This window comes from Nicotiana sylvestris, chromosome 3 (genome assembly GCF_000393655.2).
Source record: "Nicotiana sylvestris chromosome 3, ASM39365v2, whole genome shotgun sequence".
NCBI lineage: Eukaryota > Viridiplantae > Streptophyta > Magnoliopsida > Solanales > Solanaceae > Nicotiana > Nicotiana sylvestris.
Genome location: NC_091059.1, coordinates 213,730,710 through 213,754,546, shown reverse-complemented (window position 1 = coordinate 213,754,546; position 23,837 = coordinate 213,730,710). Strand labels below are relative to the sequence as shown.

Below are 23,837 nucleotides of genomic sequence, written 5' to 3'. Positions count from 1 at the left end.
CACGCCGTGAATACAGTCGAATACAAGCAAATACAATAATCTGTCCAGCTGTAATCCCATGTTTCACTCCATGATTACAGTCGAATACAACAACTGATTAGTTGGACTTCCCTGATTCACGCCTATTTTTGCTATTATATTCATGAATACAATAGCTTAAATACATCAAATACATCTTATAACCACCTAAAAGGTATCTATAATCCGTAATATAGCAAATGGTATCGATAGATGGCTAATTGCTACTAAAAGATAGTGCTTTATGAAAATTTCCCATAATAGATTCTGTGAGCATGATCTTTAGCCATAGAGAAACAAATCTACAGATGTGTAACTAATCCTAAGTAACTTCTGATAGTGCTTCAAAAATTTCATTGATACATTGAGAAACAGAATCCCACAGCTCCTCTCACCTATTATATGGAAGAATCAACCCGATATAGAATTCACATTCCCTTGCTTTATGAGATCTATGATCAAGCAAAGGACGTGAATCCTTGCTGACATATCAACAGGACTACCACGAATGCAGTTGCTTTGTTAACTCGGATTTCATACCGCAACCAAAAGAAAAATAAAAATTTTAAAAAAAATCTGCATGAATATGGTCGAGCATGGAATCCTCCAGCTGTCCATTCCGGCAAACTATGGTAACAAACTCAAGGTCTCATAGCTTTAAATGTTAAAGGAACTATCGGGTTCAACTATGATGTAAAACTTCCAAATTTGAATGAATAACGAGTAACGACTACTACCTTTTTCCCAAACTCAACTTCAGCATCTTTACACTTTAATTAGCTTCCTTCGTCAATCAGCCCTCTAAGGCACCATTGGAAAGTTTTGACGACGTTGTGAGTGCACTTCCGTTAATGAGCTCTCGGTTTCCACTTTGGAAGTCTTGGATCTCTGCTTCTGTAATGATGTTACCTTCCTTGTGCACAAGATCTTTTTGCCCACTGCTTGTTTCGCAAATAACATCAGTAGCATCATTCATCTTATCTGGATTTGGAATATCCAGGGATTCAATGTCACTCTTTTGGGCATTCATTCCAGACCTAAAGGAAGAAAACCTACTTGTCAAAATCAGTTCGGAGAGCAATACTACAGGGAAAGTGTAAAACAACAAAAGACCAACCTTCTGGATGAAGAGACTCTGGGTTCCTTTTTTGTTGAGGAGGTTCTTTTCGCTTTCTTATTCATCAATCTGCTGCTCAAGTTCATCAACCATTAACCATACAAAAAAATAGTAGTGGCATATTAAGGTGATACTAAATACAATCTCTATCATTAATGTAGTAAACAGAAGTAAATACGACAGACAACAGTCAAGAATATGTAAAGAACTAAGATATGTCCAAGGTAACAAGGAAATTCAGAATCAATACTTACAGAACAGATGAAACATCATTGCTTTGAAGATCTGTTTCATGCTTCTGTACATTAACAAAATAAAAAAAAATAAAAAAGAATCAATCACAAACATATGTAGTGCCATTTATAATTTTAAACTATATTAAGAGATAACACTGTATCAGATGAGAAAGGACCTTGTCAGATGGACGGTCTTCAAGAGTCAATGAGCTATCTAAGGAAAGTATGAAAGTCTCAGATCTCTGTTTCTGTGTGATCATGTTATCTTCCTTATCCACAAGATCTTTTTGCCCAGTGCTCGTTTCACAATCAACATCAGTAGCATCATTCATCTTATCTGGAATTGGAATAACCGGGGATTCAATGTCACTCTTTTGGGCCTTTCTTTTTGACCTGAAGAAAGAAACCTACTTGTCAAAACCCTCACAACCTTCCAGTTCAGAGAGCAATACTACGAGAAAAAGTGTACAGCAACAAAAGAACAACCTTTTGGATGAAGAGATTCCAGGTTCCCTTTTCTTTGAGGAGGTTCTTTTTGCTTTCTTTGAGCTGCTAAGTTCATCAACCAATAACCATATCATATCCCACCATAGTAGTCGCATATTAAGGTGATTATAAATACAATCTCTATCTTAAATGTAGTAGATAGACACACAATAGATGACAGTCAAGAATACGTAGCAAACTAGGATATGCCCAAGGATTTAGAAATCAATACTTACGGTATAGATGAAACATCACTGCTTTGAAGATCTGTTTCATGCTTCTGTACATATTGCGTCAAAAAGAATTGTATCACAAAGATATGTAATGTTAATGACAATCTGAAAATATGTTAAGAGATAAATAACATCAGATGGGTTTAGGACCTTGTCAGATGGATGGTCTTCAAGCATCAATGAGCTCTCTAAATCAACTTTCGAATTCTTGGATATCTGATTCTCATTGATCATGTTATCTTCCTTGTCCACAGGATCTTTTTTTCTGCTGCTCGTTGCGCAACCAACATCAGTAGCATCATTCATCTTATCTGGAACTGGAATATCCATGGGTTCAGTTTCACCCTTTTGGGCATTTCTTTTAGACCTGAAGATAGATAACCTACTTGTCAAACCCTCGGAACAGTCAGTTCGGAGAGAAATACTACAGGAAAAAGTGTATAGCAACATAAGAACAACCTTTTGGATGAAGAGACTCCAGGTTCCCTTTTTGTTGAGGAGGTTCTTTTTGCTTTCTTCTTCATGGATCTGCTCAAGTTCATCAACCAATAACCATATCATATCCCAATAATAGTACTGCCTTATCAAGGTGATATGAAATACAATCTCTAACATTAAAGTAGTAGGTAGGAGTAAACACAACATTCAAGACTATGCATAGGATGCATCCAAGGTACAATGAAAATTTAGAAATCAATACTTACGGAACAGATGAAACAGCATTGCATTGAAGATCTGTCTCATGCTTCCGTAAATACTTCATCCAATAGAATCATATCACAAGGCGATGTAAGGCCAATAATAACTTGAAAATATGTTAAGATAACACAGTATCGAATGAGGAAAGCACCTCGTCAGATGGATTGTCTCCAACCATCTCCCACCGTTCCTTAGTCAGATTCAAGGTTTCCACTTGTTCGTCATAATATAAGACCTCAAAAGGAAAGAAAGCAAATAGCATCAGTCAACTTGAAACTTCTAGATGGTTCAAGTTAGCAAAAATTACCACTTCACTTCTGGGATATATTTCCCTTTCTTGCAGATAAAATGGATTTTTATTGCAATGACTATATTTGGTTCCGTAAACAGTTCTGCCTCTATGCTACTGAGCAGGAAGATGGAGTCAATTGGACAGGCAGATATTTTTCGGTAAATAGCATTGCCATTTGCCTCAACATTACTGAGCAGGGAGTCAATTGGACTTGCAGATATTTTGGCAAATGTAATATTTGGAGTTTGTCTCGATTAAACTTGAGAAGGAAATAAATGATATCATGGATCCAAACTGACTACCGATGTATAACTTTACGGACTTGGGAACAGTGTATACATTCTTGTCATCATTATTAAGTGCATATATATCAGGATATCACAAAATGAAAAGCATATGAGCAATAAACTGGAATGAAAACTGTATAGAAATGAACTCGAAAACAGCAGACAGCTTGACAATAAGATCACTACCTTGTGTCTCTTTTTCACAGGATCAAACTCAGTAATTGCACCCTCATAGAACCTGCAAAGAGAAACTTAAGATCACAAACTTTAGCTAGACACTTTTTTCCATATTCAAGACATGATCAAAGTCAATTTGGTACAAGGAATTGAAGATGTGCTCTGATACTCTACAAGTCAAAATGCCAAGTGAACAATTAACTAAACTGTTTGCTGTCATCATTGACTTGGTAGTCATGTGCAATATGTCATTACTAAATGTTCCGAGTGAATTTACAGATTTAATTGATAATCTTTTTTTTTCATTGATAAAGCAGAAAAAAAATCTGGAAATATATTTTTTGTCAACCTAAGAAATTATCCGATGGTTCAAAAGAAACTTCCTTATATTCATGGAAATGGTGTTCCTTGTTGCCTTTTCGGTTAGTTTCGGTGACTACGATCGACGTTTTGTGTAAACGGATCGGGATTAACATTTTGACGGTCCTGGTGGGTCCGTATCGTGATTTGAAACTTGGGCATATACCCGAAATCGAATTCAAAAGTCCCTAACTTGATTTAACGTAATTTGTTGAAAACTAACAATTTAAAGGTTTAAAGAATTCCTATGTTTGATCGTAGGTTGACTTTGTTGCTATCGGGTTCGTATTTCGAATTCGGAACTTTGTATAGGTTCATTTCAGTATTTATGACTTGTCTGCAAAATTTGGTGCAAAACGGAGTTGATTTGACGTGATTCCGATGTCCGGTTGTAAAATTTCATGTTCTTAAAGACCTTCTGAGGCATCAACCTCCTTCAGTACTCCCATGGCTGCATTCTCTTCTGTTTTTTTTTTCTAAATAACCAACATCCCCTTTTTAGAGCATTGGTCCTAGCAATTCGTCAACTGTCTGTTTTTTTTTCAACTCAGTAATCAAAACCTATTACTTTGCAGATAAATCTTGGAATAGTTTTTCTTTTAGGTGGCCAAGGGGAGTATTTCTCTTTGCCCATCTAGATTCATTGTCTATCTGGTAATTATATTCACAATAATTGATATCAATCCAAGCTACATCAATCAATAGATGAGACACACTCAAAAATTCGTAACCCATACACCAGAAACAACCAGTAACTATTGCTAGTAAGCAAGTGAGCCACAGCATTTCATGCTACCAAGCACATCAAGAAATGATCTACATGTAAGACTACACATATTTCTTTTGAAAGAATATTGCCTAGACAATTTGCCACTGACTCCAACTTTTCAAGCAACTGAAACCATAGAGATGATAAAATTGAAGAATGATGTAGCAGTAAGACAAGATCTGGCAATGGGTTGATATAGAGCTTTGTTAGTTGATAGTTCTGAAGGTGAGTTGGCATTGCTGGAATTGTGAGTGGATGAGCATTTGGAAAGTATTAATTCAGAATCTATTATAGAAAGAAGCTGAAAAGTTTGACAGAAATACGAGTCAGTTCACTGGTAGAGGCAGAAGAATCTACAAAGGTTTAATACTATCATCAGTCACATGATATGGACGATGGTGATGATTGAGATCGCTGATAGTTTAAATTGAAGAATGAGAAAGAAAAAGAATTAAAAGAAAAGAAGCTCATATATGGTGGATATAAACATATATCCAATTTTTACCTTAGCCTACCAAAAGGACATCAAAGAAAAAAGAAAGAAAAAGAACAAGAAGAAGAAGACAACAACAGTTTATTAGCTTAACAAGCTAATTTCGAAACTCAGGAATCCATCGGCTGCTGATCAATACAATCTATCTCCACAGGAATTGTCTGCAAGTATAAGGTCTGCTTAAAGCATCGAGTAGTAAAAACTAGAGAAAACCAATATAAAAAAATACAAATAAAAAGAACCATGTGTGTAATTCTATGAACACCCCCTAAGGGAATGAAACAAATTCTTGCCTGACAGCCTAGCAGGTAGGTCAATTTTATAGACAATAAACTTAACAACAGAAGGCAATCAAGTTGATTAAAAGTGCTGGAATGAGAGTGGAGCTGTAACTACTACCACTAATTCACAATAGCGTGACAGTCCTGACACAACATTTTGTAGAACTTACACTTTGTCCAATGGCCACCAAACTCTTATTCTGGTACCAACCATTTCTTCTCCATAATTTTTGGTGATGTGACGCCTTCTAGAATTCTGAATGAAACAATTCGAACATAAGCTCTTCAGACATGAAAACATTCTAGAACAACAGATAAAGTGAAAGCAGTAGGGCCCTAAACCAAAAAATAGTTTTCACTCCTTTAAAATCTATTGAAAAGCGGTAAGAACAGTATTCGCTCCGAATTCAAGGAGGGTATAGCAGCTTATAACCTATTTTTACTGTGATTGGATTCTTTTGACAAAGCTAAGAAGTCATAAAATTTAGCAACAAGCCGCTACATTTCAACAATACTACGTAAATACAAGCAAAATCTGCAAATTTTGCAGATATGGATGTTACATAAACAAGGGTTACAGTTTGCTTCAAAAAATGGTAGGAGTATATTAGTACCTCATCCTTTACAATGGCAAGCTTCTTCTGGCGCTTAGCTTTGCCAAGTTTGCTTGACAGATTTTCATCCCCAAATGATAGTTTAATCGCCTGTAAAACCCACAAGTGTGAATGGAAAAAGGAAAAAAGGAAAAAAAAAAAGAAAAAGAAAAAGAAAAAGAAAAAGAAAGTGGTCGTCACATTTGTGCTTGAAATAAACTATAAGCACAGATCTAGCGATAACAACTTCTTAGAAGTTTTCCTTTTAACCTCATCTCCTGTTTCTTCTACATCATGAGTTTCAATGGTAGCTCTGTCATTCTTCTGTTTCTTTTCATCAACTTGTTGCACTGATGGCTCCTCAGCATCAGTAAGGTCTCCTTCTCTTACAATGTTAAGGCCAGAAGTGGTCTCGACATCACCTTTTGGAACAGACTCGCTCTTCTTTGAGCTCTGACGTGGTTTTCTTTTGCTACATGCTGTGCCCTTATGTTCACTCCCAAAGTTGAGAACTGAATGCAGCGAGCCATTTCTCTTATCTTGAGATTGCAACACATCTCTTTCTGGAACCAACATACCCAGGTCAGCCTCCTTATTTGGCATGCTCTGTTTCTTCTTAGCCCTAACCCGGCAACCATGACTAGCATTGCTAATGCCAATATTCTTTAGCTGCTCTGTCTGACTGTGAAGCTGTAATGTTTTTGAAGAGGTGCCATTAATATTTAAAGGAGTCTCAAATAACAGCACCAGATGGACCAACTTTTACAGGATACACAGCATCAGTCACATTTTCATTTTCCGTCTGATCATAAAATTAATATAAGCAAAAAGGAAAAGTAATCCAATAGCTGCTTCTTTTTTTTACTTATAAGGAGCGTTTTTTAATCAGTAGTAATTCAATAGCATATTTTCATAATTAAAAGTAGTAAATACATATCAAGCACTATAGAAGCATTGGGCTTAGTCTCATTGACATTCTCGTACTGTTTTAGACAAATATTGCTTCGTGTGAGGTCATTTTCTCGTAGTACATGAAAAGGCAAAAAGCAGTTGCATAAAAGAGAGAGTCATGAACACATTCTCAGAAAAAAAATAGTCATGAATAGGACGCACCATTTGTTCTCCCTCAGGCATTTCATTGCATATTGAGGCAACTATGTCACCATAATCATCAAGATTCATGCTTCTTGACTTGAGGGCTTCTACAAGATAGGGTCTAACAGTGGAAGCACATTCTTTCAGGACTTTCTCTCCCAATTTTGACGAGATAGGTGAACAAATCTGTACAGTATATAAGATCAAGAAAAACACTAAAGAAACATGATTAACAAAATTACTAGGATGAGGTTTATTGCCTGATTTTCCTTTCTGACGCTATCAAGGAGAGGCTGAAGAAGCTCCATTGAGATTTCATCACTTTCTTCTATGAGCAGAGTCATGATTTCTTCCATGCTTGTGAATACAACATTAGGATGGTCGGGCCTTGAGAAAATCACAGCATCAAACATAAGCATTCATCAGAGAAAACTTACACAAGATAACCTTATAATCTTTCACCGGGGTAAAATGGCATGGAGCATGATGTCAAAGTCAAACAATCACCAACATGCTTAAATGTGCTCGGAAGGTGAATAAGAACTTAAGTATCACGATAGCTAGCGGACAGTTTAAAGTGCAATTTATGTGGTCCACCACCTTTAAGCTAGTCAATACCGAAACGAACATCAAATGCTAATTGTATTGGTGCATAAATAAATAAGATAAACGATAACTACTTGAATTACATCGACGAGCCTGCTGCTCGTTCTTGACAGGCAAGCAGCCAACACTTAGCGTCCCACCGCAATATTAATTAATCATCTGCACCTCAATCCTGAATTAGCTGGGGTCCACTATTTAATCCACTGTAATCTGTTCCACTCTATTCAGGTTATTTCATTCCAAAAAAAAGGGCAGCCCGGTGCACCTAAGCTCCCACTATGCGCGGGCTCCGGGGAAGTGTCGGACCATAACGGTCTATTGTATGCAGCTTTGCCCTGCATTTCTGCAAGAGGTTATTTCATTCCACTACCAGATAATTAGTTTTTTAAGGCAATTGATGTTTCTCTAATAGAAGATATTCTCAACATCTCACATATCCCTACACAAATAAACAAATTTGTAACCAGAGCAAAAACACTCTTGGCGAACACTAACCAAATGTAAGCGTAACGGAAATAACTAAGCCTTAATCCCAACTGGTTGATCACTTATATGGATCCTTTGATTCCATAGTGTTCCATTCTTAGCTAAGTCTACATTGATTTAGAGAAAATGTAGATCCTTTTAGCCAACTTTCCTCCGTTTAAGTGTAAATCTATCTCGTCCCTGTTTCTAACCTGCTAACCATCAACATTTGGAGGTATGTGTAGGATATGCCAAATCATCTCAGGCAATGTTCTCTAATTTATCTTCAGTGTGTGCTACTTACACCCTCTATCATATTGTTATCATTTCTAATTATACAAATCTTGGATGATCCACATTAGTCTTAATATCTGAATGTACACAACAATCTATCTTGACAATGTTGGACTATAGAGTCCTATCTCATGTAATTTGCTGGTTTTACAACCGTTCGATAAAACTCTCCTATCACATTGTTAGGTTATCACATAGCATTCCAAAAACTCCTTCATTATGCACTCTCATAATACTCCTCCATTTTATTCTTCCTATATAATTTATATGTGCTAGATCTCCATCTATCATACCATTCTTGCAGAAGACTGAGCCAAGATATTAGAAAATGTGTGTATGTAGACAATACAATCGTGTCTAATCTCATTCACCTTCATTCTTCCTTTGGAGGCTAAATTTGCAGTGCAATATTTTATCTTACTTTTGCTTATCCCAAATCCGTACTCTCTAGAGTCATTTTTCATAGTTCTATCTAATCTCACTTTACCTACATTCCCAGTGTAAAATCCTAAAAGTTCCATACTGATTTAATCTGAAGGAGGTTAAATTAATTGCTTGAAGGAATTAAATCACAACTCTATGTAACAGTCAAAAAAGAGAAAAAGGTTGAGAAACTTTTCACCAAAAGGAAAATTTGCTAAGTTACCTGATGATTCTGAGAAACAGCTGGAATATCTCAATAACTAAAGCATCACATTCAAGGTCCAGCAGCATTAAACAGGCCTTGACATCCGCCACAGTTTCAAGGATATGCACAGCCTTATAATAATGGCGGGCTGAATGAGATAATTCTTCAAATGCCCTTACTATAAGTTGGAAAATTTCCTGAGAGTTTTCAATACAAGAGTGTGAAAACAATAAGGTAATGGATATAAAGTTTGAGCAAATGACATTAGCTAAACTAGTTAGTGTGGTTCTTTCTACACATATATAATATGTGTGTGTACTAGGAAAAGAGAACAATAAAGTAGAATGTTATATCTTGGATACCTTCATTAGTCCATCATCATAAGGTTGCTGAGGGGCAGTTATTCTAGAAAGCTCACAGAGACAAGATACAACAGAGAATTTGACGTCCACATCAGCATTCTTTAAAAGTTCACTTCCAACCATAGCTCTCATTACTGGTCGAAGTGCATCTTTCATTGAATCAGAAGGGGCTTGGCCTACCTTTACCAATAGAGATTCTACTTTCTAAAAGACACAAGAGGAGAAAAGTAGTCAATTTGAGGCTGCCATAAATTACAGAAATACGAGCAAACAACTTCAAGAAGATATAAAGCCGGTTCATAAAGATTAATACACGAATATGGAGAAATTGCTCTATGGTGGCATTCATCTATTATATAATGGGATTGTCCTTTTCATTCTAATTCCAAAATCATTACATTAAACCTGCAATTGCCACTTCCATTCCTCCAATTCTGATTCAACACCATGTCATTTATAATAGGAAGAACAAAAGATTTCTATTTGAAGTCAAAACTAGCCCAAATTTATCTAATTGACAAACAGCCATTCCCCTCAAAAAGTCTTATCGTTTTCAACATCAAACAAACCTAAACTGATAACACATAAAAAAAAAAAAAAAAAAAAAAAAGAGGAAATAAAACACAGATAAAGCTAGTAATTTGTATGTGAAGAACATGAAATAAATAGATAAAAATTGAAACTTTACATCGAGTAGATTGAGGAGCTCTTCAGTGGAAGGAGGAGGAACAATAAGCCTAATCCCACAATCTTTGAGCTCATCCTCAATTTCCTTTTGGGAAGAGTCCAAAGTAGAGGAAGCAGAAGCAGCCATTTCACAGCAGCATTTACTCTCACTCTCACTCTCAAAACCCCCAACAAACTTATATCAATTGCCCAAAAAAACACTCAATAGAACAAAATGCAAGCTCAGACACAGCAAATGCTGATTATATAAGAGGAGAGAGACAGGTGGGATTTGTGTTGGGAGTAAATTTGGGTCTAAATTTAAAAAGAAAAAAATTGCTGACATGCAGAGCCTCTTTAAAGTGTAATCTCCAATAGATTCATTCACATTGAATTGGTTTATTGTCCAATCTTGGGGTTGAAATCCGTAACCTATTTTCTGCTTTTCTTGTGTGCTTAAGCTCTATGCTATATATTTATAGCATTGAATTCTACGTGGCTATGCAAAACTGCAAAGAGACCAAATTTGGTGTTTCAACTATTTCAAGAAAGGATCTTTGAGACAAAGAAATAGAGCAACATTATCGGACACTTTTGCCCCTGGAAAATTGAACTTAAGCACTTGAGCATAGGTCTTATAGCTGTCTAATATTGGTAAAGTACTATAATGTCTACACTTTACTAGCGCGCTTTATTAGCGGGCAAAGGTGATTTTCGAAGCTCAAAGTATTTATTTTATTTTTTTATTTTATCTCTTTTTATTGGATAATTGAATTTTGAATATTAAATTGGAAAACTTACCTATAAGTTCTATGCTTACAAAAGGACTCACTTTAGACCCAGAATATTCGATTTTACAGAGATATTAACGTTTGTTGTATCTCTATCATTAAAGGAACACAGCATACTTACAAATAGAACATTTATAGGATCCAATTCTAAAAGGTTAGAGAAACTCTCATCCATCACTACAAACAACTAATGGAAAATCCACTCAAATCACCTAACATACCATCGGAACCACTGGACGACACTGTTATGGAAGAAGAAACAACCCAATCCCACTCTTACAAGAAAATGCTCCTAAATAAGCAAAATACAACACAAGCTGACTACTTCGCTTCAGAACTACAATCCACCATAACGCAACAAAAAGGAAAGGAAACAGTAGGTCCAATCCTAATTCTCAAGAGGATAAAAACAGGTTATATGAACCATGGCGTTACTCGGTCATCATAAAGCTCTTTGGAAAGCGAATGTCACACTACCTCCTCCGATCTAAATTAGTTGATTTATGGAACCCATCCGAACAGTTGATCTTGATCGACCTAGGATGGGATTTTTTCATAGTCAAATTTGGTAAAGAGGAGAATCTAGTGAAAGATATACAAAAAGGGCCATGGTTCATCTCTGGAAGTTTCCTCTTAGTCAGAAGATGGGAACCCAAATTCGTCCCATAAGAAGCGACATTATCCTTCACTGCAATTTGGGAAAGACTACCACAACTACCCACTGAATTCTATGACAAAGAGGTCCTAGAAAAAGTAGGCAGAAAACTAGGAAAACTCCTAAAAATTGATACGTGCACTTCAGCCACCCTCAGAGGTAGATACGCAAGAATATGTATCCAGGTACCCTTGGAAACACCAGTTGCTACCTCAGTTACAATAGGGGATTATAAGCAGTTGGTGATCTATGAAGGAGAAAATGTACTATGCACTGGGTGTGGAAGGATAGGGAACACCTTGAAAGGATGCTTACACAGGCAAAAACAACAACAAACACATATGCAAGACAGCCCAGAGAGCTCAAATTCAAAGCCAAACGGTGATTCAACCCAAACACCAAACAATGAGGAAGAAGAGGAATAGAAAGTGATTTCTTTCTCCAGAAGGCGTAAAAAAGAGCACAACACACAGCAAAATGAAGCAACGCACAAGAATAGAAAGGACAAACCACCAACAAAGCCAGAGGGCATCAAAGTAAAAATGTTCGATGCTACATCCGGTAAGTTCCTTGAAACTCAAACTTTCCGATACACCACTAAATCTAACCTGTTACAGGATATGGACCGAACCCAACCCACTACCACAAAGAGACAACAATCTGAAAAATAAGTTACAGTCGGGCAGCCCACAAGAGAAAGGCCCAACACAAGCGTTAAAAGAAAAGCGGACCCAGGGAATGCACAGCTGCACACAAATTTTGGACATGGGCCCACAACACAAACAAAAGCCAGGACAAACCCCATACTCAGTAACCCAAACCAAACGGACACTACCTCACACCCAAAGTCAACCAAGCCCAAAGGTCAAGATGAAAACCAAAAAATCCAGACTGGGCCACCTCCCATCTCTGCAAAAATAGACTCCATGATAGACCCCAATGATGACTACTACAACACTACGTTTCCCCTACCAATACCAACTGGAAAAAATCCCTCAATGAAAGCTCAAGAGCCAAAGTTGTATAATCAAGAAATCCTAAGTGATTTGACAGAACCCATCAATTCAATCGGATATTATAATAATCCCATTCCTAGTGTATCAGACACAAATCCCAAAATAATAAGCATGTTTGTCGATCCAAATCCACAACCACCAAAAACGTTTGATTGCCCCAATACCCTACCTTTTATTACTAACCCAAAAACGGATAGAAAAAAAAACAAAAATGGAACCAAATCCCAACCCCCCAATCTTCCTAACCTCCATCCTACCACTACTGGACCACCTACCAACATCATGGTTGGAACTGGCACTCCATGGACAAGCCCTAAGCTACAATTTTCAGTTGGGCAATTAACCGATCTCTCTAATCATACAGAACCTAGCTTATCTAGCAAGGGTAACTGCAGAAGCCCTAAACAAGGGCTTGGGGATGCTTGGAGCACAAATGTGGCAGTCAGTCATGGACCAGACCCACCCAACCGACATACACCAGAGCAGCGATTCATTTATCCACGACAGGATTCAGCAGATATTCAACAGCATCCCGTTCTTCCCAGACCCATCAGTAGAGGACCCATATGCAACCCCCCTCCCCCCCCCCCAGTTCAAAATCCTCCAACCGGAATCATCCCAGAAAACTTCACCTTCAGTGTAGGAGAAACATCAGCAACCACCCTAAGAGAAACAACATCAATCGCCTCTGGGGAACATCTCCAAAGGAATTTCAATAGCCCTAGAGCTACTGAGGAACCACGAGGTGCCAATGGACCAGGAAACAACCCTAATCGACAACCTAGTGAGGATGGACTCACTATGGTTGGAAGCATTAAGAGCTATGGAGTTCAGTGTGGAACACAGCGAGACGTTGATCCTATTTTTCCCAAAGAACCTAGTTCGTTGCGGAACTGACTTCTCCTCTCATCTGAATCAAGGTACACTCAAACCTCTTCTGACCCTAACCCTAGTGATAAGATCCCAAAAATATCAACACAGGAGAAGAGAAGTGATGCACCCCTAGGGTAGGGACAAGGCATTTACGAGCAACATCCCTCCATCACTTCACCCTCTAATAAATTTCACAATATGGAATGTTAGAGGGGCAAATAGTGCGGAGTTTAAGAGTCATTGCTCAGAAATGTTCAAAATGCACAAGCCTGTGATGTTGGTTCTCCTGGAGACCAAAATGGCAAACCACAAAAAGCTAACTGAAGAGTTTCAATTCGACATGCACATGCAGTTCCCTACTGTATGTGGAGGGATTCTTCCCTCCAAGTTGATGAAGTAGCTGTAAACTCTCAAGGTATCCATGCCATGGTCAAGGTATTACCCTTAAACCCCCCTTGGTTTTTTTTGCAATCTATGCTAGCAACCACATTGAGGATAGAAAGGCCCTCTAGGATAGTTTAGTTTATATCTCCAATAATCACAGAGGGAGTTGGTTTGTGGGTGGAGACTTCAATGAAGTCCTGAAAGCAAGAGACAAATTTGGGGGAAACGCTATAAACACCCATAGGAGTAACTCCTTTTGGAATTATATTAACAATTGTCACCTTGTAGACATAGGATTTAAAGGTAGCAAGTATACTTGGTCTAACAAGAGGTACAAAAATAGGTCATATCTAATACTAGAAAGAATTGACAGGTGTCTTGCTAATAACCAATGGATAAATGAGCACCCAGAAGCTAACATTACTCACCTTCCCAAGACCCATTCTGACCTCTGCCCCATGCTTTTCAAGCTAAGCAATAACAATCATACTCCTCTCAATAAACCTTTTAGCTTTGAATCAATGTGGTGCAGCCACCCTCTGTTTCAAAACTTAATTAGGGATTCTTTCAAGCCTGATTCTATACTAATCCCTTCCACCATCGTGTTCAATGTTAATGCTCTCAAATGGAATAAGCATACCTTTAGAAACATCTTCCACAAAAAAAGAGGTTGCTAGCAAGGATAGAAGGGATCCAAAAATTACTTTTTTATCCCAATAGCACCTTAATGCAAGTTTTTAAAAGCAACCTCATTGAAGAGCTTAGCTCTATCTTGAAAAATGAAGAGGACTTTTGTAAAATAAAGTCTAGAATTCAATGGTTCTCGGATAGAGATGCCAATACAAAATTCTTTCACACTTCTACTCTAAATAGAAGGAGGAGGAATAAAACCCTCAAAGATAACTCAGGTCAGTGGATGTTTGAGGCTGGGGAAATCAAGCAAGCAATCTCAAAGTTCTTCCAAGAATTTTATACATCATCCCTCCCCCAATCCCAGAATGGCTTGTCCTCCACTGAAATCCAGGGGCATTGCCTCTCCCAGATTCAGCAAACAACAATTGGGATGGCCCTGAGGGATAGTGAAATTAAAAGTGTCATATTCTCCTTCAAGCCTTTCAAAACTCCTGGACCTGATGGCCTTCACCCTTTCTTCTATCAAAAATACTGGGACATAGTGGGTAAGGATGTCATCCAATTCTGCAAGAAATGTTTCTCCACATCAACTATGAACCCAGTCATGAATGACACCCTCTTGTGCCTCATTCCAAAATGCCCTCAAGCCACAATGATCAAAAAATTCAGGCCCATAGGCTTATGTAATACTGTTTATAAGACAGTAACAAAAATCATTGTCAATAGAATTAAGCCTTACCTCCCTCACATCATTGGGCCTAGTCAGGCTAGCTTCCTCTCCAACAAGAAGGCTTCAGACAATGCCATTATAGTCCAAGAATACATCTCTCACTTTGGAAAAATGAGAGGAAAATCCTCTAACATAATCCTAAAGATTGACCTGGAGAAGGCTTTTTGACAGACTAGAGTGGTCTTTCATTAAGCAAACCCTCCATGCTTTCAAATTTACAAACACAATTATCAACCTCAACATGTCATGTATCAGCTCCTCCACCATCTCTGTAATTGTTAATGGAGAGCAAACTAATCCCTTCATGCCCACTAGGGGCATCAGACAGGGTGATCCTCTATCCCTTTACCTGTTTATCATGTGTATGGAAAGACTTTCCAGAGACATTGACAATAATGTCCTCCAGGGTGAGTGGCACCCTATCAGCATTAGCAGAAGTGGCACTAAGATATATTACCTATTCTTTGCTGATGATCTAACTCTTTTTGCAACAGCTAACCAAGTAAGTTGCAACACAATCATGAATAGATTCAATTCTTTCAACTTGGCATCTGGGCAAAAGATCAACCTTACTAAGTCAAAAGTCTATTTCAGTGCAAACTGCCAACCTCAACAAATGGAGCTCATCTCAAACACCCTTTCCATAAAAGCTTCAACAAACTTTAGAAAATACCTGGGGTTCCCAATCTTCCACAAAAGACCCACTCATAGTGATTTTCAAATCATTATTGACAATCTCCCCTCAAAAATGGCTGGGTGAAAAACAAGCATGCTTAACATGACTAGGAGAATCGCATTGGCAAAAGCATCTCTGAACTCAATCCCAAATCATGTAATGCAATACATCAAATTGCCAGCAAAAAGGACCAAAGAAATTGACAAAGTTCAGAGGAATTTTATCTGGGGCACTACTGCCACCAAAAGAAAGATGCACCTGGTCTCATAGGATACAGTCACTATGCCTAAGGATAAGGGGGCAGGGAATCTAGAAAGCTGAATTGAAAAACAAAGCCCAACACTCAGGTCTTGCCTGGAGGCTATACCAAAATCCCTCAACCCTATAGGCAAAAACTCTTATTGCAAAACACTGCAATTGGCGGATCCCTCCAAAAAAAAGCCAAGTCTCACACCTGGAAATGCATCCTAAAAGGATGGGAAACATGCATGAAAGCAAAAAGATGGGTAGTGCATTCAGGAAACAGAGTTAGTTTTTTCAATGATCCTTGGATAAACAACCTCCCAGCTATAAGGTCCCTTATACAAGGTTCCCTGACAAGAGAAGACATGACCAAAATAGTTATCTCTGCTCATCATTATGGAACTTGGGATCTCTCTACTCTATCTCTCACCATCCCCCAAAATATCCAAAATTCCATCTATAACACTTTCATTCCATCCAACCCAATTAAGGAAGATAGAATGATCTGGGGGGAGCCACATCAAATGGAATCTATTCCACAAAATCTACCTACTCACTCTTGGATTTTTGCCAACATCAAAGACAGGAAATCATGACCCACAATTTTTCATAGATTTGGAACAATAATCTCTTCAATAATAAAAAAGAAAAGGCAAATTCAAAATGTATTATAGCTAAGGTCACTGAATATGTTACAATCATGTTGGATAAAGAACCCAAAAACAAAAAAATATCTGGGTAAAATGGGAGCCACCAAAAATATCATGGTGCATCGCGGACGCGGGAGTGGAGTCGCGTTCGCGAAGAGGAGTGAGTCAGTTGGGGACCCTAGGTCCTTGGTCTACGTGTTCGCGAGGTGAGGGTCGCGTTCGTGAAGGTATGAGTTGGTTAAGCATCATGTTCGCGAAGCAGTGGTCACGTTCGCGAAGAGCAAAGCGAAGAGGCAGTCTGAGTTGGCTTACGCGAACGCGAGAGGGCGTTCGCGTTCGCGAAGAAGGAAGTGTCTAGGCAGAATCTTTAAATTCAAAAATGAGGGTTTAGTTCATATTTTCAAAAACTCATTAGAGAGCTCAGGAGAAAGCAAATTTAGAGGGGATTTTCATAGGAGTGAATGGAGTAAGTGTTCTTCACTTTGTTTGGGTTAAATTCCATGATTATGTCTTGATTTTTATCATTTAATTTGGGAATTTAGGGTGAAAATTGGGAAAAGATGGAAGAAAGTTTGGAGAGTGAATTTTAGGGATTTGGAGGACCATTTGATGTCGGATTTTGGTGAATTTGATATGGGTAGACTCATAAGTGAATGACTTTCTAGTTTTATGATTTTACGGATTCTGAGACGTGGGCCCGGGGGTCGGGTTTGGCCAGTTTTAGGATTTTTGAGGTAATTTAATTACTTTTGCTTGGTCTTTGTTTCTTTAGCATGTATTAATGATAATATATTGGTTTTAGTTAGATTTGGGTCATTTAGAGGCCGAATCGAGAGGCAAGGGCGTCGCGGGATAAAGTTTGGCTTAATTTGAGGTAAGTAACGCTTCCAAACTTAGTTCTGAGGGTTCGAAACCCCAAACTATGTGTTCCATGATTACTATTGAGTTGACGCAAATGCCAAGTGATAGGCGTGTGGGCGTGCACCGTGAGAATCGCGGCCTTGATCATTCCATGGCACCGCTTAATGAATCTTTCTTGCTAATATCTATGTTGTGATTATGTGATTAAGTTAATGAGTTGTAAATCATGCTAATTGTCATATTAAAGCTTCATGCCGATACTGTTGAGACCCGAGAGGTTGTTTCTTGCTGTAATATCATTAGTTTCATTGATATTTTGTACTCAGTCCTGTTCATACATTTTATACCATGCCTCGGTCTCGATTTTTGTTATTTGGCACATCATATCATTGTTCGGGCTAGTATCATGACATTGTGAGCCCTTGTGGGCGAGACTAGAGAGTGATGACTGAGTAAGGCCGAGAGCCTGATTGTGAGTGACAGTTATGGGATCGGGCTGCATGCTACAACGGTTATGTTGATGATTATGATAGCGTTTGGGTTGTAGAAGCCCCTCCGGAGTCTGTAACACACCCCCAGTGAGCGCAGTTGATGATATTGAGGGATGGATCTTCCCTGGACATGGATTTTATCCGAAGTATTTATACCTGTAGATGGATCTTCTCCATAAGGCTGGAATGGCCTTCCTCGGTATTGGATGACTGCGGTCAGTGATGTGTATTCCGAGATGGATTTCCCTGATCCGGATGGCCATATATAGTACCGAGTGGTTGAGAACATGTGAGAAGAGGTACACAGAACATTGATCATGTTGTTTGTGCATTGGTACATAGAGATTTTCTGAGCTTTATACTCCGTACTGTTCAGATTGTATTTATTTACTGTTGGGTTTTTACTTAAACTGCAAGCATGTCTACTTTTCTGTACAGTTCAATTATATTACCTGTTGAGGTTTGGTTCGTCACTACCTGTGAGTCCATAATTTGGACTTGTTACTTACTGAGTTGGTGTACTCATGTTACCCCATGTACTTTGTGTGCAGATCCAGGTATCTCGGGCCACGGTAGCGGTTGCTGATCATTTCAGTTGTGGATTTTCCTTGGAGATAGCGAGGTAGAAGTCTGGCGATCGCAGTCCCGCCTTTCTCCTTCCTTATCTTCCTCTTAGTGTGTTTGTTGGCTATTCTCTGACTATGCTAGTCTTGTTTTATTTCGAACAGGTGTAGTATTTTGCTCATGACTTAGTGACACCCGAGGTTGGGCTTGTATATTTTTGCTTTGTTTTGATTTTACTTTATATCATTTATCGGAATTCAGTTGAAAACATGTTTTTACTTAAGTTTTCAACGAAATATGGATTATTTGGAAATGATTTGGCTGGCCTAGTTTCACGATAGGCGCCATCACGACCGGCTCGATTTAGGGGCCGTAACACAAATCAACTACTGCCCAGGTAGAGTTGGATTCAAGAGCCTGAATCTCTTGATGAATTGCCTCTACCCATTTCTTTTGTTGAGCTGCTTCTTTGAAGGTCTTTGGTTTAGTCAAAGTGGAGAAAGCACCTAGATATGATTGGTAGTTTGGTGATAGATGAGAGTAGGCAACATAAGAGGATATGGGATACTTACTACCTTTGGAAGAATTAGTAGCAGTGACATAGTCTTTCATCCAAATTGGAGGTGCATGAGTTCTTTGTGGTCTCACAATTATGGATGAAGGATCTGCAGATTGTATGGCATGAGGCTCAGAAGTTGCTGGTGTGGATTGGTCTACATTCTCAATGTCTATTAACTCAAAAGTTGAGCCTGATGGAACTGTTTCATATAACTCCCCTTGAATGCCATTATCATCAGTGGTTGAATTGTCAACTGGAAGATGCATGGTAACATGATCTGTCTTAAGAATGAGAAGATCAACTGGTGGCAAATCCTGTTGTAATGAGACTGGATTTTGAGCAAGGGTTGTACCCTGCAAGATTGACTGATTCTCAACTGTGATGTGGGTAAACATGTCTTCCTCAGTACCTGAAAGGTTTTTGAATGAAAAAATGTATTCTTTAAAAATAACATCTCTACTAACAAAGAAAGTTCTATTTTCCAAGTCATAGAGCCTATATCTCTTTTGAGTGTCAAAATAACCAAGGAAGACAGTTCTTTTTCTCTAGGAGCAAACTTATCTCCCATTGGCAAGCTACTTGCATACCCCCAACAACCAAACACCTTCAGATGGTCTACACTGGCTTTCTTGTTGTAAAGCAGCTCATATGGAGTTTTTCCTTCTAACACAGGAGTTGGTAGCCTATTTATCAAATATATTGCAGTCCTTACACATTTACTCCAAAATCTAATAGGCACTCCACTTTAAAATTTTAAAGTCCTGGCCATTTCAAGGATATGTCTATGTTTTCTCTCCACAACTCCATTCTGTTGTGGAGTATAAGGGCAACTACTCTTATAGACAATCCTAAGTGAAGCAAATAAGGGCAACTACTCTGATGCACAATCCCAAGTAAGGCAAACAATTCATTGCATTTAGAATTAAAGAATTCACTACCATTATCAGACCTCAAACATTTCACAGATACAACAAACCTTACTATTGAGATGAAATTCTTTAGTACAACCACAACTTCACACTTAGAATTCATCAAACATACCCATATATACCTGCTAAAATAATAGCAAAATACTATTTTTATCATATGTGGGCACTTTTTAAGGCCCCCAAACATCTAAGTGCACAAGCTGAAAAATGCTAGTGGACTTTGTATTACTAATAAGAAACTGAAGTCTGCATTGTTTAGCTAAGGGACATATGTCACAGTCCTCAATGTCAGTGTTACTGACTTTATTCTGCACTGTAGACACATGTTGTATAGTCTTCAAAGAGGCATGCCCTAGTCTGTGGTGCCATACTATGCTATCTGACTTCTTTTTCAAGGTTGTTCCTGCCAATACTGCTGCTCTCCCCCTTAGCAAGTATAAGCCTTCTGATTCTTTACTAATCCCCAGTACCTTGCCACTATAAAGCTCCTAAAACAAGCAGAAATTAGGGTAAAAGTTGAATGAACATCTCAGTTCCTTGGTAAGTTTTGACACTAACAATAAATTAAATTTAAAGCCAGGTACATGTAGAACATTTTCCACATTTTTGTTTCCTAGGACCATTGAATTTCCTGCATGTTTTATCTCTGCTCTAACCCCTGTTGGTAATTGCACACCACTATGTTCTTGTCCTTTCATGCTTCTAACATTGCTTAATACTTCCTTATTATGAGTAATGTGATGTATGACTCCTGAATCTACTATCCATTCTTCTATTGATGGACTGCAAAGTCGAGAGGCTATACCTGCCATATTTGATGAGAAATCTCCTATTGTTGGTTTGTTCAAGAGGCCTACCAGCTGTTTGTATTGTTCTTTTGTTAGCACATGAGTCTGAAATGGATTTCCAGACCCTGTTGCTTCTTCAGTACTTGCAGCATTTACATAAGGTCTAGTTCCTCCACTTGGAAACTTCTTCTTGCTTTTAAAATCTGATGGATATCCGATGATCTTGTAAAAAATTTCTTTCAAATGTCCTTTATAACCACAATGTTCACAGATTATGCCAATCTTCTTTGGCTTGAAGACCCGACCTCTTCCTGCCATCATAATCAAAGGATCCTTGTTTGTATCTGTAACTCCTAATGATCTCTGGCTTTCCTCCTGTGTCACTATTGCATAAGCCTCATTTATAGTGACAACAAGCCTCCTCAACAACAGATTGCTCCTTACATTACTATACGTCTCATTCAATCCCATCAGAGAATTGTAACAATCTCTGATTAGCTAAAAGTTCCAGTGATGATCTAGATTCCTCACATTCACAAGCAGAGGTTAAAATCAGTACATCTAATTCATTCCACAAGTCACTCATTTTTGTGTAGTAACTAGTTACAGAATCAGTACCCTGTTTTAAGCTAGCTATTTCTGTCCAAAGATGATATATTCTCGTCAAGATACACCTATTAAATTTCTCCTTGAAATGACTCCAAACCTTCTTAGCATTAGAAGCAAATACAATACTAGGCATTAACTCACCTGCAACAGTGCTTCCAATCCAGCGATAACACGATTGCATTGCATTTCTCTCATTGTTCAGCAAGTTCTCCTCTATACATGCTTTTGACACACGTTCCGTCCATGAACCCTAGCTTTCCTTTTCCTCTCGATGCTAGCTTCATCGTCGTATTCCACAAGGCATAATTTTCTGGTCCTGTGATTTTGATATGAAATAGAACTAAGCCCAGAGCATCGGAAGCTTGAAGGAACAACGGATGATTGTGCTCTAGCAAGGTCACTTCATTTCCAGCCATGTTCGCTCAAATCGGAAAACTCAAAACCCTAATTTCGGAGTAATTTCCCTGCTTTTCTTCTGAATTTCAAATCTAACCTCTAGAATTAAGATCGAGGCTCTGATACCATGTTAGCTGAGCTAGATTAAGCAAGCTCCAGCAGTAATTCATACATGCAGTGAAGTTTATCAATGGAACAGTGAAATCGTAAGAGAGAACAAGAGAGAAGAGAGGAAGAAGAAATCGGTTCATTTTCTATTTCCTGTTGTGATACAGAGGAAGAGATCTGTGTAATCCCTTTTATCACTAGTTACAAGTCCTATATTTTCTCCTATTTACAAACTACTCCCTTCTAGTTTCTTGTAGGTCCCTTTAACATCGTTCTCTTCAATACTAATACCCATCGAAAGACACATAGACAAAACTAGTTTAGCTCATTTCATATCATCCATTTTATATTCATTACCTTTTATTTCACACGCGAATCTTTATATAAATAACCGGTCGGATGCATTGTTTACTTTTCGTAGCCGTATATATAGATTATATACTGATATTATACATGATTATATACATATTATACATCATACGACTATTTGTAGTCTAAGCGGTTGGGTGAGCGACTGTTTAGGTTAATTTTTCAAATTAAAATTATAAATATAAGGAAAGCCTCCAACTTACAGTAAGAGTATTTTCCAATATCATACTGTTGTTATTATAAAGCTGTGCATATTCTTGAAACTGTTGTAGATGTCAAGGCCTGTGTGGTGCTGCTGGATTTGTAGGATTTAAGCTTTAAGATTTCTGTAGTACTGAAGTATATGACACGAAAAAAGTAGAATTGGTGGTTAGAAATTCTGGGAAAATGCTACAATTGTATATATCATTAAGAAAATAGATATAGTACCACTTTTGCACTTCAGAAAGAAGTGGCATATATTCCATGAATCTACTTGTTGAGTCTTTTTCAGATTAAACATTAATGAAGAAGCACAACGTTAAATTAAAAATTTTAATTTTTGAAGAAGGACATATTTAAAGTTAATTTGCACTAATTCTAAACAAGCTAATAGAAAAACAAAAGGAAAAATGGCGAGCCTCCAATGCAAGAGTTTTAATTACTATCTTTTTTTCACAAAATACACTCACACATATACAGAGATTGGAACTCGGGACCATAAGTAGCTCTTCAAGTATATATAAAGAATCGATGTCTAAAAAGAGTAATAAAACTGAAAATTTCCAACGTATTTCATTTTCATTATCTACCTCAGTATCGTAGAAATAATTTGATTAACTTAAAGCAGGGTAAAATTGACAAATGATTTTAAATATAACTATGATTTTTTTTCACCAAAGTCATATCATTTTGTTTTCTCACATAAAAATCATAAAATTATTACTAACTCTCACAAAAATCATAGTGACCGAAAATACAACTTTTCAGTAATATTTTCTTATTCCATGGTTTTTTTAAAAAAAAAATTCTGTCTAATAAATAATAATTCAACTAAAACAGGAATGATCCAACCTGATCTAACTCCGGGACCTAATACCCATATATATAAATTAAAACAATACTAAAAGTGAATCATTCAAACACTATATTTCTATCTTTTATTTATTTTCAAGATTTTCATTCAAATTTATAGCATTTTTTTATTTTAAGTGCTCTCTAATTATACCTTTTTTTTTTGTTAGAACTCATGCATTCCAAACTAAGTTTTTCGTAGGGGAAAGATTCAATATTTAGGAGTATTTTAACGTATGTAGATGGGTATTGGGTGCGGTTGGGTCGGGACATTCCTATTTTAAGAAAAAAATACAAAAATG

At 37.7% G+C, this 23,837-nt stretch overlaps 2 protein-coding genes across 4 annotated transcripts; both read right to left on the bottom strand.

The window, feature by feature from the left end:
• Positions 1-595: 595 nt before the first annotated feature.
• Positions 596-10,388, bottom strand: LOC104210445 (sister chromatid cohesion protein PDS5 homolog C-like). Of its 3 annotated transcripts, none has more exons than XM_009759348.2 (19): positions 10,180-10,388; positions 9,492-9,695; positions 9,148-9,326; positions 7,397-7,523; positions 7,155-7,322; positions 6,312-6,731; positions 6,063-6,152; positions 5,619-5,704; positions 3,555-3,606; positions 2,941-3,024; positions 2,795-2,847; positions 2,550-2,618; positions 2,241-2,457; positions 2,094-2,137; positions 1,858-1,923; positions 1,548-1,764; positions 1,390-1,433; positions 1,136-1,207; positions 596-1,055 (listed from the first exon to the last, which is right to left on the bottom strand). In XM_009759348.2, exons 1-19 carry the CDS (start codon positions 10,303-10,305, stop codon positions 812-814), a joined length of 2,562 nt encoding a protein of 853 aa, XP_009757650.1. In that variant the 5' UTR covers positions 10,306-10,388; the 3' UTR covers positions 596-811. The 3 variants fall into 3 exon arrangements, with proteins under 3 accessions (XP_009757650.1, XP_009757661.1, XP_009757655.1); XM_009759359.2 differs by having other exon boundaries at positions 1,136-1,204; XM_009759353.2 differs by having other exon boundaries at positions 1,858-1,920.
• Positions 10,389-19,087: 8,699 nt separating this feature from the next.
• On the bottom strand, positions 19,088-21,804 carry LOC104210524 (uncharacterized). The gene is made up of 4 exons (XM_009759447.1): positions 21,751-21,804; positions 20,797-21,498; positions 20,490-20,700; positions 19,088-19,692 (listed from the first exon to the last, which is right to left on the bottom strand). Exons 1-4 carry the CDS (start codon positions 21,802-21,804, stop codon positions 19,088-19,090), a joined length of 1,572 nt encoding a protein of 523 aa, XP_009757749.1.
• Between the last annotated feature and the right edge of the window lie 2,033 nt (positions 21,805-23,837).

Excerpts from the sequence above, each read along its gene's own strand:
- LOC104210445 (XM_009759348.2), bottom strand. The coding sequence starts at position 10,305 with ATGGCTGCTTCTGCTTCCTCTACTTTGGACTCTTCCCAAAAGGAAATT. Across the intron at positions 7,323-7,396 it reads GCGTCAGAAAGGAAAATCAG|ATTTGTTCACCTATCTCGTC; the intron begins GCAATAAACCTC and ends TATACTGTACAG. Across the intron at positions 3,025-3,554 it reads CTGTGAAAAAGAGACACAAG|GTCTTATATTATGACGAACA; the intron begins GTAGTGATCTTA and ends TTTCCTTTTGAG.
- LOC104210524 (XM_009759447.1), bottom strand. The coding sequence starts at position 21,804 with ATGAGAGAAATGCAATGCAATCGTGTTATCGCTGGATTGGAAGCACTG. Across the intron at positions 21,499-21,750 it reads GATTGGAAGCACTGTTGCAG|CTAATCAGAGATTGTTACAA; the intron begins GTGAGTTAATGC and ends TGGAACTTTTAG. Across the intron at positions 20,701-20,796 it reads ATGTGGAAAATGTTCTACAT|GAGCTTTATAGTGGCAAGGT; the intron begins GTACCTGGCTTT and ends TGCTTGTTTTAG.